At 35.5% G+C, this 14,827-nt stretch overlaps 1 protein-coding gene across 7 annotated transcripts; it reads right to left on the bottom strand.

The window, feature by feature from the left end:
* Positions 1-8,292: 8,292 nt before the first annotated feature.
* On the bottom strand, positions 8,293-14,502 carry LOC126723433 (transcription factor MYB33-like). 7 transcript variants are annotated; one of them, XM_050426825.1, is made up of 6 exons: positions 14,154-14,502; positions 14,002-14,018; positions 13,789-13,868; positions 11,836-12,489; positions 9,345-10,359; positions 8,293-8,950 (listed from the first exon to the last, which is right to left on the bottom strand). In XM_050426825.1, the coding sequence occupies exons 4-6, from the start codon at positions 12,193-12,195 to the stop codon at positions 8,643-8,645; spliced, it is 1,683 nt and encodes a 560-aa protein (XP_050282782.1). In that variant the 5' UTR covers positions 12,196-12,489; positions 13,789-13,868; positions 14,002-14,018; positions 14,154-14,502; the 3' UTR covers positions 8,293-8,642. The 7 variants fall into 7 exon arrangements, with proteins under 7 accessions (XP_050282782.1, XP_050282780.1, XP_050282778.1 ...); XM_050426823.1 differs by lacking the exon at positions 14,002-14,018 and having other exon boundaries at positions 11,836-12,227; positions 12,353-12,489; XM_050426821.1 differs by lacking the exon at positions 14,002-14,018.
* Between the last annotated feature and the right edge of the window lie 325 nt (positions 14,503-14,827).

The following is a 14,827-nucleotide window of genomic DNA, read 5'->3' as shown; positions in this document are numbered from 1 at the left end:
AGTCAAATTCATATAATATGTTGAAGTCTCCTTGTCTTCGTTTAGGAATCAAGGCAAAGAACCTTTTTCCAAATAAAGTAATGATAATAATAATTCGCACAAGTATGCTGAATTTTGTTTTTTGTTCTAATCCGTTTATAAAACCAAGGGAAATGAACATTCATACACAAATTGGAAGAATTCATCTTGTTGAAATTCTCTAGAATCCCCGCCCTTGCAAAGCTATTGGATAGTTTTATGCTTCATCAATGCCTCTCACAAGCTATTAAATAGTTTAGACAGAATCTATTGGATTGACAATTCAAATGGATATTATTAAGTTGCATAAGAAATAATATATTGGAGAAGTGATTCAGATTATAATGAGCCTTGAAAATAATAATGTTTCTTAGGTGAAAAACTCGAAGACGATTACTGACATCTTTTCCCTCATCAGCTTTTTGTCTATTTCGGTTGACTATTCTTTCAATTTTAGCAGTCGGACACTTGTTATCCTGGTCTCATCAACAAAGAGTATGCAACTCTAAGATACAAGTACAAGTTTGCTATTCAAGTATTCATACTAGGACTGAGGATGTGAAGTTAGTTTTACTTTGTTGCAAATTAATATCATGCTACTAGTACTAGTGTAAAGGGAAAACCTATTAGTTTATCTTGAATTAAAGCATTATCAGCTCATGCAAAAATTATTGTTTATTTTAGTATAAAAATTTATTTTTTCTAATATACATAAGGTGAGATGTGAGAGAAAGAGGTGAGGAAAAAAAATTAAAATAATAAAATACAAAACTACAATAACTGTATATATTATTTATATAGTTATTATCGAGAAAATGAATTTTTGCACAATTTTACATTGACTGATGTAAAAGAATTTGAGGGTTGATTGGATAAAATGTGGGTTTTTTTTTTTAAACATAGATTAATGCAAAATGCTCTTACACGATGTGATAATCTCTCATCTTATTATTACTAAATCCATACTATACAAGAGAGAGAGGAGTATATTCCTATAGCCTACAAGGAGCGCGGTAACCAAAAGCTTATATTAAATGATTCCTAGTACAATGTAAACTTATTAATAAAAGTCCTTCTATCATTAAAATCCAAAAGCTTATACCTTGTCACTCAGACACTGATCTTTAAGTTAGATCCCTCTCAAGAAAAAATGACATACTAACGTACATGAAATACAAAATAAAACGAATTAAATATCATGGCCTGGCTTGTTTTGTAATACTTAATGATTTATAATATAGCTAAAGTTATGCTGTCTAATTATTAAACATGAATTATTTATTTCAATTATTATAGGTTCTAGACAGAATCAACAAATGTACTTAGTGCTATACCATCTGTAAGGTGGTGGGCCTTGTTTGTAATGTTGGGCTGCTTCCTACTGCACTAAGCCCGAGTTTTCTAGATAAGGGAGTTGAGACCGGTCCAACTGAAACCCACATTGTTATGCACAAACTACACCACATCTGCTAAGCTTTGATTACATGCCCATGGTAAGCAGAGCTGCTATAAAGAAATTATGGCAAACAGATATAATACGGATAACACAAGAAAATATAGTTACTACTTTTAGCCACAATAAATAAAAGTGAGCAACAAAAGGCTCTCCGTACACAGAATAAGTTAAGTGAAGGATAAACAGAGTTAACAAAATCAAAGTGTTAGTCTGTCATGCCAAGTCATACACGAGATTGAAACCAAGAAAGGGACGACCGTTCCCTCAACACAAGTAATTTCTGAGAAGAAATTAATTGTTTGAGAGAACAGACCTAAATGGTATATGCCCAAATACAGATCTTTTTCCTTTTATAGAGAGCAAGGCTATTGAGGGAGAGAGGGGATCAACCTATTGGTGCATGTCTGCCGTTCTAAACTCTCTGTTTTTCTTTTCCTCTCGTTACTTCTTACTTTTCTTTTCTTTTGTTTTACTTCGTTTTCTTCCCAATGCTTACTTCTGGATATCATTTTTCCTAGAAATTCCTATTACTGTGATTTTCTCCCTCCCTCAGTGCACAACAAGGGGTCCTTTATATAGAGCCTACCGTAACTGGTATTTACTGTTTTAGCCCTTAACTGCCTTTGTCTAGTTCGGGTGTCCTTGCCGACCACTTACTGGTCGTCAGTTGTTCAGCCACCACCACTTATCTGTGCTGGCTGTGCTGCTCCCCTCTACCAAACAAAGAAGACTATTTTGTTTTTTTGCTTACCATGGCTTTTCTACCCATTACAGTGTGTGTGCTCTCTCTCTCTATCCCTCATGGCATGCACCTAGTAGTTCCAACTCATCCTTACTTCTTTTGGGTGGTATGTCATCTCAGCAGGACATTTCCCCCAAAAGAGCCTGAGCAAGAACCCCAGAATAGGTTTTTTCCCTCTCCCCACCGCCAGACCATGCCTTCTCTTACCTCTAACCCATGACCCATCACTTCCTATATTGGCTGGGTACAGGCTGGTGGTGCCTGGGCCTCGCGCGTGCTTCACCTTCTTCACTTGCTGCTCATGCATTTGCCGTGTTCTAGAGATTGGTCTGTACGTTCTGCTGTGCACTTTTGGCTTCATATGGCGTGTAGACGTGGCAAAACGGGCCGGTCGGGTCGGGTTCGGGTCGAGTCAATCGGGTTGCGGGTCAAACGGGTCGCAGGTTGAGTCGGGTCGTGAGTCGGGTCGAGTTGACCCGTATTTTTCAAACAATTTTTTTTTTTTTTTTTGGAAATAGATGCAATCTGTCAATTGCTTATGAGTTCCTTAATTGTGATTAGATTCTCACTAGTGATATTGTTACCAATTACCACTAAACACTTGAATTGATACCCAAATTTGGTGCAACTCTTGTTTCAGCTTTCTAGAAACTAATCTTGGTATAATCTTCAATCTATTTAAAGTAGGAAGAAAAAATGAAGGTGGCAAGTAAAAAATGACAAACTATAATCAAGTACATAACATATTAAGTAAAAAAGAATAAGTAAATATTTTATAAAAATTATACCTCAATCTCAATCTACTCAACATTGGTAGACGTGGCAAAACGTGCGGGTCGGGTCAATCGGGTCGCGGGTCAAAACGGGTCACGAGTCAAAACGGGTCATTTTTAAACGGGTCAATCGGGTTATGGGTCAAACGGGTTGCAGGTCAAACGGGTCTGACCCGTTTTGCCATGTCTAATGGCGTGGGTTGTTTTTCGATCTGCCATTTTTTATGACTTGCTTCTTTTGGGAGTTGGGCCTTGTTGGACCATGGGCCTTCCTTCCCCTGGCCTACTCTGTATTTCATTCTGTGGCCTTGCTAGCATTTCCTGACATTCCACTTTGCTACTCTCATTGTAATATTGTTTGACTCAATCCTGCTGGACCTCTTTGGGCCTGCTATTTATCTCCCTCCTAGTGACTTAGTGTGTTCACTGGGCCTTTTCTTACATTGTTTGCGGGCTTCTGTGTCCCATTTCCCTCTTGGGCATCCTTGGCCCATTTGCTTTTCTTGGGCTTTATCAGCCCTTTTCCAATCCTGCTTTCTCATGGGCCTTTACTAACTCTCTTGAACTTTCCTGGCCCAATTACTTTATACCTCATCCTTGGGGCTGATGGGTCTTCCATTAGCCCCTTACTTTCTTTGCTTGCATTACTTTGAGCCTGTTGTGACCTATTCTTACTTTTGTACATACTGCCCATGGGTTTGCTTCTTCTCTCTTTCTGAGCCCATTCAAGCCCGTTTGCTTCCTCAAGACCCACTTTATGAGCCCGTGAGCCATTCATTCCTGTCACTTGGGCTCAATGGCTTTTTCTTGCTTGCTAACTTTGGTCTGCCCGTGTTGCTGGGCCTTTTTTCTTACTGGGCTTGTCAAAAATGAGCCTCAACACCATCATGTTTCATGACTCAACCTACAGTTACATGGCTATTACAACTTTTAAATGGTTGGCATCATGCTATACTTTGTTTAATCTTACATTGAAGCAAAACATGTCATGTACAAAACAGAGTATCAAAAGGCAAAGGCAGATCATATCAGACAAATCTTAGCATGTCTAGCAAAATGGAAAGAGTAAAACACATTTGATATTAAAAAGGGATTAGATGTGACAAATTCAGCATATGAAAAAGGGAATAACATCAGTCTTTCATTTATATTCACCGATTCCAGCTTGCAAATGTTTAATCTCATCATGAACGACAACCAAAAAATTGTAATTAACAATTCTTCCCACTCTTTATAGCAAGCCGATAACCAGTGCCGGCTCAAGGCATAGGCAACTTAAGCCTAGGCCTAAGGCTCCACAACAAATAAAAAGCTTCCCTACTAAAAAAAGGCCCCATCTCCCTTAGTAAAAAGTCCAAAATTTTAATAAAATATAACATTTTTTAAATAATTGGTACTTTTTTTTAAGAGTAATGTTAAAAATACCACAAATTTTATTATAGATTTAATTGACATATCACCAATCACATAAAAAAGTAATTCAAACACAAATAAATTAAGTTGTTGAAATTCATCAATTACAGTCATAATCACATTTATTGTGAACATTTTGTAGTATTTTTAGTATTTTTCTTTTTCATTTCTAACAAGGCTTTTAAAATAGGAGACCAATAAAAATTTAACCCAATTGAAACACTAAGATGTTTCAAATAAAATGCTGCAAATGTGATAAATCACCAATGATGACTAATCTTCTACTAAGCCACACACCAAACAATATCTATCTGTCTCTTTCTCTTAAAAAGAATATATAAAATTAAAATTTAGATTATAACTATACTTAACTATACATAATCATATATCCAAGTTAAAGTAAGTTCATTTTGATTCAACTATAATATTCAATCTTCTATTTGAAATTAACTTTAGCTTAGTTAGTATTATTCATCAATTTCTGTATTTACATCAAATTAGTCTTAATTTAATTAGTATTATATAATTTTATTTAATTAATGTTTACATATAAAAATGACCCATATAAAATTTTTGCCTTAAGTCCCAAAGTTTGTTGGGCCGGCTTTGCTGATAACAGATTAACATCCAAGAGCAGTATATTGAGGTTCAAAACTTCATGTTTACTTATAAGTTATAACCACACAAACAGTGTCTACTATATATCAAGAATAAGATTAAACTGAGAAAAGTAAAAGCTGAAATTTTGAGTTGAATCAAGCTTATACCTGCATTTCCTCTTCCTGCTCACTCCCTTTCAAAAACTGCATCATTCGGTTTGTTAAGTAAGACAAGGTTCTCCACATAATTATCAACATGAAAATAGTATGGCCTTCCACAGATCCCCAAATTCTTGACTTGTTGGCTCTTAGGGTCATATGAAGAGAGCCCCCAACCTCTTGGTAATCCTGCCTCCACTAACATACTACCATTCTTCCAGAGACCTAATACCCTTATAATTTCTTTGTTGACATCAACAGCGAACAGTTTAGCCTAAGAATCAACGACACCATAATCTTTCATCACCCAAATGGCACAACAGTTGTTGTCTACATGCCTATCATCATAAAATAATAGAGAAAGTGATCCCCCAATTACTGAGGTCTGAACAAAACTCTGTCTAACTGCAGCATTTGGCAATGATATCAAGCGAAAAACATTGTCACCCAAATCAAACGACAAAACTAATTGACAACTACTTTTGCATTCATCATATACCCCAAAATGGACAACCCCAGTTAGAGAAGTAGTTGGTCAACGCCAATCAGTAAAATTAATATCCAAAGGAAAAGAGGCATTAGTAATTCTCCAACAACCCTCATTAAGAGAGTAAACCTCAATTAGAGGTGGTTTGGCCTCTTAAGACATAAAGTCTCAACATGGAAATGCAATCCTCACCACCTTATAATCATTAGCCCGCGGATCAAACCCGAATGTTGGACAACATGTAATGCGGCCGACGGTAATGCAAGGCTTTGGAAGGGTGATACATTTTCTAATAGAGGGATTCCAAAGAACAAAGCGCTCTTGTTCGAAAAGACTGAACAAGCCATTGGCGGAACCAATTAGCATAAAATGTTGGATACAACGACTCATGAGTGGTAACTCAATGTTTTGAATCTGATTAAACGAGTCGTTGTTATCATCAATTAATTTGTAGTGCTCTACGTAGGGACTATCAACGCGGTGCCTAACAATTAATTTGTTGGAGTTGGAGGGAAGTGAAAGTGATTGAGTGAGGTGGGAATTGATGAAGGCAAAGCTTGTGATTTGAGAGTTCCATGATTTTGAAATGCACCTGAATTGAATTAGGGATTTGACGGGAAGTCTATGCAGAATTTCCAGCACCACTTCCTCTGGGAGATAGTCTGACACTCTCCTTTTGGTTCGACTGTCTCTGCTTTTCTGCACAACGGTTTTGTTGTATCTGTAACCAGCAAATCAATTACCATATCTTGTATTTTTAGGGGACGTTTGGTACACTGTAATGATTATTACATGAGAATAGGAATAAGTATTACAAAGAATACATTAAGTTGAAATGTAATAAGTATTACTATTTATTAGTTTAGTGATCATTTAGGAATAGAATCCTAAATATGCATCCGCAATTTAATAGAGTATAAAAAGAAGGTATAATTAAATCAATTTTAAGTCAAATTTCCTAAAATACACTTATTTTAGGGTGTTCAAAATAGAGCTAATACTTAACAAGGAAAATTTATTTTCTTTCCTTTTGAAGATGTGGTGACTAATGGCTATTTAGGAAATTTTTTTTAAAAGTTATTACATAAAGTGAAAGAATAGATATTCAGTACTTTTGATAAGGAATAGTTATTCCTCATTTTGAAGAATAGCTATTCATAAGGAATAATTATCATTGTAATAAAAATATAACCAAACAATCGAATAGTTATTCTATAGGAATATTTATTACATTATAGTGTCTATTACAGTCTACTAAACATGCCCTTAGACTTTCCTACTCAAATGAAATAGTTTAGTGCTTTTTTTTCTTTTTTCTTTTTTTTTTTAATAAAAAGATTTTTAACCTATGGCATACTAGTAATAGTGTTTTTTCATCAAACTAAGATACCAATCAATTTTTTATATAGGCGAAGATTGAACTTCAAATTTTTTATACAACCATAAAAATTTTTACCATTTTTTATAGTCAATACAAGTTTTACTATATTCCATTTTTAAACTGACGTGTAGGGGTGTCTCATGGGTCACTTCAAGTCAAGTTTGTGCCTAACCCGTGAGTGACCCAACCAAGTCAAGTGGATATTTTCCAAACCCGCCACCAACCGGTGAGAGAGTTAATTTGGATTGGTCGGGTCTTCATCAAGTGACAATCAAAGGAGATCTGGCCAAACTCAATGGATCTTGATGAGATATGACTAAGGAATTCCTTAGATGGCAGAGAATGGTGGCCTTTTGGTGGTGGAATCGGTCAGGTTGGTTGAAATCAGGTTTCAATGCAATGACTCGCCAACCGAAGATTCACCAGAATCAGGTTTTAGACATTGAAAATTGTCGCCGGCAATCACAAGAGTTGGATAGGGCGATTTTCAGATCAGGTCGATTAGACTGGGCAGGTGGGTTAAGTCCATAAGCAATTTGGACAACCCTACTTATGTGTCACTGTATTTGCATGGATGAGGTTTTTATTTGAATTAAATAACTCATCTCCAAACAATACAATAAACGATATTCAATCTCACTATAACTCACATTTTGAAGATGCAATTTTAAAAATGTCACATTATCTTTCTAACTCTAGGGTATTTTTACATTTTTATATTTATAATACTATGTCTTGTCAAATTAACCCATGAGAGTGGATTAAGATGAGCTTATTTTCGTCTTATTTTTATTGGTTAATGTTGTTTAAGAAATAAGTTGGTAGCTTATAATTGTGCCTAAAAAGGGTTTAACAGCATAAACAAAAATAAGTGGGAAACTAGAATGTGCTTCCTTTATTACTCTTAACCGGCAATAAAAGCTTCCTCATAAATGTCAAGGAGTTTGCTATGTCAATAGGGCATTATTACTTAATTGACATGTTTTAATAAACTTACAAATGAAAATTCATTCACTAGAACTCACGTTTAGAATGAAAAAACTTCTAACTCTCATGTATATGCGGATCAGTGGATCCTTAAGGCTTCAACATGCCTTCAATTGATGAAATAATAGCACTATTTTGAACCACTTTTTGACATCTCTCTTGCCTACTGGCAATAGATATTTGATCGACAATTTCTATGATAGATAAACAAAGAGGTAATAATTAAGAATATTTTCCACAAAATATGAAAAAAATTGGTAGTATGAAGAGGCAGTGAGACCACAGAGAAATCCAAGCAAATTGACGTTGACAAATAAGAAACAAACAGGATTACAATGTTCCACATTTGACATGCGTAGTTATTTTACAATTCTAAAAAAAAAAAAAAAAAAGCCTCGATGCATTTTGTATACCTCATGTAGTTCAATATTGGTATATATGCACTACACTACTTGAAAGACAAAGAAATACAAAGCACACAAACAAAACACCCACAACACATGTGATTCATAAATTTGAAGTTACCCGCTAGAGACATTTCTCAGTAGCCTTAAAACCCACATTAAACAAATCAACAACATGAACGAAGAGACAAAAGTTTCAAGTTCATAAAATTGACAGCATTTTTCAAGGATGATCAGACATTTGACAGACAGCAGGCATGTTATTCCACGGACAAGAATTAAGCCCCCATCCTTGACTTGATATGGAAGTTCCAGAAGCCAGGTGCTTGTAGTCAGAAGCAAGATCATCACCAAGAAGTGTTGCAATAGCATCCGACATTATGCTTTGTTCCTTAATATACCCAGAACTCTGCTGAAGCCAGTCTGACGCGAGTAAAACATCCGGCCGACTAAAATTCAACCTAGTTGTGGTTTCTTTTTCCATATCTAGTGTTGACGCTGGGTCCACTGGTTCTGATTTCACAGCGATACCTGGGGAACAATCAAATGTAACATAAGAAACTATAATCAAAATAAGTAAAATATTCAGAAGAGATCTATCCTGCTTTGGAAGAAGTTTGGAAATCAGGTTTTGAAAGCTTTAACATAATTTTTTTTTCATATAATTGTCTTGGAGGACACAAATTATGGATTTCAATTTTCAACTGCTTAGACCGGGGTTAACATTATTATTTTTTTTTTCATATAATTGTCTTGGAGGACATGAATTATGGATTCCAATTTTCAACTGCTTAGACCGGGGTGGGGTGTGGGAGATGAATTTAATAATATCAAGAATTATTCAAACATACATTTCCTCACAGTTTTGCACCAAATATAGATATGATGAACTCTTTCATATTTAAGACCACGTAGAGATGCTCACCAGTAAAGGTCTCAGCAGGTGGTTGTTCATCCAATGAACTTCCACATGCACTGATAGGAGTGTGCTCACTGAAGAGTGAAGTTGCAGAATGACCCAGTGGAGAAATGGGATCCCCACAATCTTCCCATTCTGTCTCACAAATGTTCAAAGTGGAACTGTTCACTTTATCACCAGGAGTAGCACTGGATGAGTTTGAACTCTTGTCAGATGATCGATTCTTTGCACTTCTCAAAGTCTTCGACTCATGAAGTAAAGCATCCAGCAGACCACTATTACGTGGGGAAGAACAATCTGCCTCAAATGCACCAGATGGTGGAGGAGACTGAATAAAAGCATCAACTGACTCAAGCAAAGGACGTGGGAGAGACGTGCCCCAGCTACCTAAATCAGTTTCTGAATATTGGAGTGAAGGGAGCTCCAACTTCAAAGCCCCATAAGTGGGCTCAGAAGCAGAGGAATTGCCATTTGAGAGGGAATGGCTACCCTGAATTACACCAAAAGATTGTGAGTTCTTAGTGGTAGGATCAGAATCAAGAGGAGAAGACAATCCAATTGATCGAGCAACTTTATGACTAGTGTCATCACGAAACTGCTCAAACAAGCGGAACCCATTTCCAACACTACCACTTGAACCAGGGAATAAATCAGTTGATTCTCGAAAACGCTTCTGCCGAGGCAACATTGGTGGCAGGGTACAGTAAGGAGAAGAACCAACACCCTTTAACAGCATGTTACTCACAGAGATATCAGGAAGTTCGGGGACATAAGGTAAGATACCCTGATTGGCTGACAAATTGTCAAATATGACATCAGGTATGTCATAATTGTTACTTTGCAAAGGATCATGCTGTCCTCTATCCTCACCATCAACTCCACCAGTGTTTTGGTCAACTTGACCCTCCTGATATGCTTGCACAGTAACTTCAGGGGGATAAAGAGGTAAGCCAGCCCGTTGACGTCTCTTAATTCGAGTATTCCAATAGTTCTTTATCTCATTATCTGTACGACCGGGCAACTAAAAAGAGAAAAAGAGACAACGGATTATGTTATATGAAAATTTTACATTTTTAAAGAACAAAACTTGAAAAACCTATAAACCATTCATGGTGACAACAACAAGATCATGTTGGATATGCAAGCCTAAATGGCGAACACACCAAACAAATCACATATGCAAAACATATAGCGAGAACAACGGTTTTATAATTGAACTAACAGACTGTGGGTGTATTACAATGTATATCCAAACAGAAAAGTTCCTAAATTTTCAGTAATCATTGATTATTTTGGGTTAGATGAAAGGATGTAGATAAATTAATCATTATTTTTTATTTTTACTGTTTGACTATATGCTCAATTTTTTTTATATATAAAGAAGATGAGACAAATGAATCCACAGATGCAGAACAGACTATCATCACATAAAACCAGGATAAGTCATTCACTTTTGTATCCGCCACAGGACTAAAGTTGGTGTGCATCCTTCATCTAGGTTTGGGTCATGAGATTTACAATACAAACCCGCCTAACCCGACCCGACCCACCTATAACCACAAGTGCAAATTTATATCCAAATAAACATGAGCATAATGCCAAACAAACACAAACTATATGAGAAAAACTTAGGGTTTGGGTTTTATTTAGGAAGAGGGGAAAAAAATAAATAACAAAATTATATAATATATTTTTTAACATATATTTTTAAATTTAATTATATACTAACGGCATGACTATGTAACCACTTCATCTAGGCAAAGTCAACTGCTATTACTCTTACTCAAGTCCCAAATTGACATATCCTATCTATCATAGTTTTCCATGCAGCATAAATTAACGGTATCTATAAAGTTTTCAAATTATTATTGAGATAAACAACAGTAAACTGTAGCAGTTTAAGACACTCTTGTTGTTATTCTTGAATTAATAATTTTTATTTTATTTTATTGATAGGTAAATTGAGGGAGGGGGCTGATGGGGTTTGAAACCCAATGCCCAAGCATCACCAAAGGTGTTGTAACCACTGGGGTATGGGTATCCCTATGGTTTGAAATTGAAGATAGCCCAACTCTCAGAATTTTGGGTTTTATCACTATTTAGGGTTAACGAATACACAAAATTAATTGATTTAGATTAAGATGTGTGCGTGACACGTATGTATATATAACTGAGGGGGAGGGTGGGGGAAAGATGATACGGATAAACTAAATAAACATATCACATGATAAGTAACATGTAATTATGCATGATGGAAGATTAAACTAGAGTTCACCAACAAATCCAAAAAATATTTATCAATACCATTAGGAGCATAACATATATCCTTATAATGTCTAGAAACAAACACGTGATATAAGCATTTCCCTTGTTAGGAATCTCTAAATGCAAAAAGTACAAATATATTAACCCCCCAACCCCACAAAAAAAAAAAAAAAAAGAGCGAAAAAGGCACAGTTACACCATATCAAAAGCAATAGAAAAATATTATGCTTACATGTGCCGCCATCCGTGCCCATTTGTTTCCCATCTTGGCATGGAGTTCAATAATCACTTGTTCTTCTTCTGCTGTAAATGCGCCTTTCTTCAAGTTTGGCCTGAGGTGATTTGCCCATCGCAATCGACAACTTTTGCCACATCGGAACAACCCAGAATGCTTTTGAACAGCATTCCAATTCCCCTCCCCATGCTTCTTGACATAGTCCACCAAAATTGCATCTTCAGCAGATGTCCATGGCCCTTTTTTCAGAACAGCTCCTCCACCAGAACTTCCTCCATTACTTTCATTAATCAATGGAGACTCAGCCTGATCCTTAGGGAGCATCTCATCATCACTGTCATCTCTTTTGCAAGTCATTTCTCAAATGGTGACAAAACACCAAAACCCGCCTTTCCTTCCACAAAAAGGGTATGATGAGAACCAGAACAAAAAGGGAGGATAAGAATCAAAATTTAACACAAAAGGGTATCATCTATTTCCTTTTTCCACTTTACAATACTTGCACTCCACCTACCACACGCTCTATTTTTGCTGTACTCTCTTTGCCAAGCAGGACAAACTACAAGTCGAGCTAACATAAAAGCACTGCTTTGAATGAAAAGCACTTTCATATCATAAAAACAACCGAACATCATTCATGGATAATCACAGCTGGAAATGGAAACAAAAATAGTTGTTATGATTGCAAAAGCAAATTTAGGTGGAAAGAGTCGAAATAAGACTAGAAGACATGGCAAAGAGAAGGTCAAAACAGAAACATTAAAAACTAACACAGAGTAATAACTCAGAAAGCATTCATTATGAGTAATTAAGCCAACATTCTAATACGAATCAATGATGGCATCATAAACCACAAAAGTAAGAAAAAGATCTGTAAAACCCAAAACAACAACAAAACCATCTCCAAAATCATGAAAAAACCAACATAATCCTTGGTAGAAGTCAATTTTGTTCAACAACCTAAACTCCCATTTTTTTTTTTGGCAAACAGAAGGTCAAAACAGTAACATAAAAAGCTAATGCAGAATGATCACCCAGCAAACATTCATCATGAGTAATTAAGCTAACAATTCTAATATGAATCAATGATGGCATCATGAACCACAAAAGAAAGAAAAGAAAACCTGTAAAACCTAAAACAAAAACAAACCCATCTCCAAAATCATGGAAAATCCAACATACTCCATGGTATAAGTCAATTTTGTTCAACAACCTAAACTCCCATTTTTTGGCAAAGAGAAAGTCAAAACAGCAACATTAAAAACTAATGCAGAGTGATAACTCTACAAGCATTCGTTCTGAGTAATTAAAGTTAACATTCTATTATTGAATCAATGATGGCATCATGAACCACAAAAAAAAAATAATAATAATAATAATAAATTTTTTTTTAAAAAAATCTGTAAAACCCAAAACAAAAACAAACCCATATTCAAAAATCATGAAAAAAACCAACATACCCCTTAGTAGAAGTCAATTTTGTTCAACAACCCAAACTCCCATTTTTTGGCAAAGAGAAGGCCAAAACAGCAACATTAAAAACTAATGCAGAGTAACAACTCAGCAAGCATTCATCATGACTAATTAAGCTAACAATTCTAATATGAATCAATGATGGCATCATGAACTGCAAAAGAAAGAAGAAGAAAAAAATCTGTAAAACCCAAAACAAAAACAAACCCATCTCCAAAAATCATGAAAAAACCAACATACTCCTTATTAGAATTCAATTTTGTTAAACAACCTAAACTCCCATCTTCAATTACACAATAAATGAAGTCAGAAAAAAGTGAATTCCACTCTGATTTATATAAGATCACATAAAACAAACAAAGAAGTTAACAAGTTCAAAGATCCGAACTCTCATCTAAATTGCCCAGTATATCATTTTAGCATTTCACAAATCCAATTCCACCAATAGGGTATAAATGAAAAAAAAAAAATAGATACCTGAATTAGACACAGATTGAAAAACTCAGATTAAGCGTCCGATCGGGCCGAGAGCTGAGAAGAAGGAAACCATGGAAGACCTACAGAATTAGACAAATTGGAATCAAAAAAACCCAAAACTAAAGCGAAAGAAACTAACAAATCAGCTCAGAAACAAAAACCCTAGTACAGTAAATGAATAGCTAAGAACCCAAATTTTCCGGAGGACTTAACTCAGCTTAGCTAGCTAGCTAGCGAAGCTCAAAGCCATGAATAGTAAAAACAAAAACGAAAACAAACGACGAGGGATTATATAAATTCTCTCATGGATCAACGAAATGGAGCCGAAGAGAGAGCGAGAGAGAGAGAGAGAAGGCGGTCCTCACCGAAAAGTCTGGAACAGTTCGTAGAGGATCCGAGCGTGGAGTGAACAAAACATCGAGATCCAAACAAACACGCACACACACACGCACGAACACAGTGACACGCACGAACACAAACACGAACACAGTGAGAGAGATTTGAGAGAGAAATGAAAGATAAAGAAAAGGGGAGGGGGTGTTGAGTTGATGAGAGTTTGCAGGGGAGAGGGAAGGAGATTATAGAGGCGAAAGAACTGGACACGGAAGGATCTTAGGGGAGATATCAGGATGACCAAGTACAAACTTCTACTACTCCCTTCGCCTTTTCGGCCTTTGAACCCCCTTGCCTTTGTTTCCTAGCTAAAGCTTTCCTTATTTCACTCTCACTTTATTTTATACCATGTTTTAAACATTCTTTTCTTTCCTATTTTGGCTTTGTTTGCCTTTTATAATATGGACAAAGTTTAGATGCATCCTACTTAACATTTTTTAATTAAACGTGAATTTGGACAAATTTCATATTAGATTTTTTTAATATATTTTTCATACTTATAAAATTTTTAAAAAATTAAAAATTAATAGGTATATTATCAATAAATTATTTAAATTATAAGTTTTTATAATTTAAAATTATGCATAAAATATAAATTTATAGATCATATAATAAATAATATCCAATTGACACAAAATTTGACATG

The sequence above is a fragment of the Quercus robur genome, chromosome 4 (assembly GCF_932294415.1).
Source record: "Quercus robur chromosome 4, dhQueRobu3.1, whole genome shotgun sequence".
In the NCBI taxonomy this organism is placed as follows: domain Eukaryota; kingdom Viridiplantae; phylum Streptophyta; class Magnoliopsida; order Fagales; family Fagaceae; genus Quercus; species Quercus robur.
The sequence above is the reverse complement of the archived record's forward strand: the minus strand, read 5'-3'. Positions and strand labels throughout refer to the sequence as shown.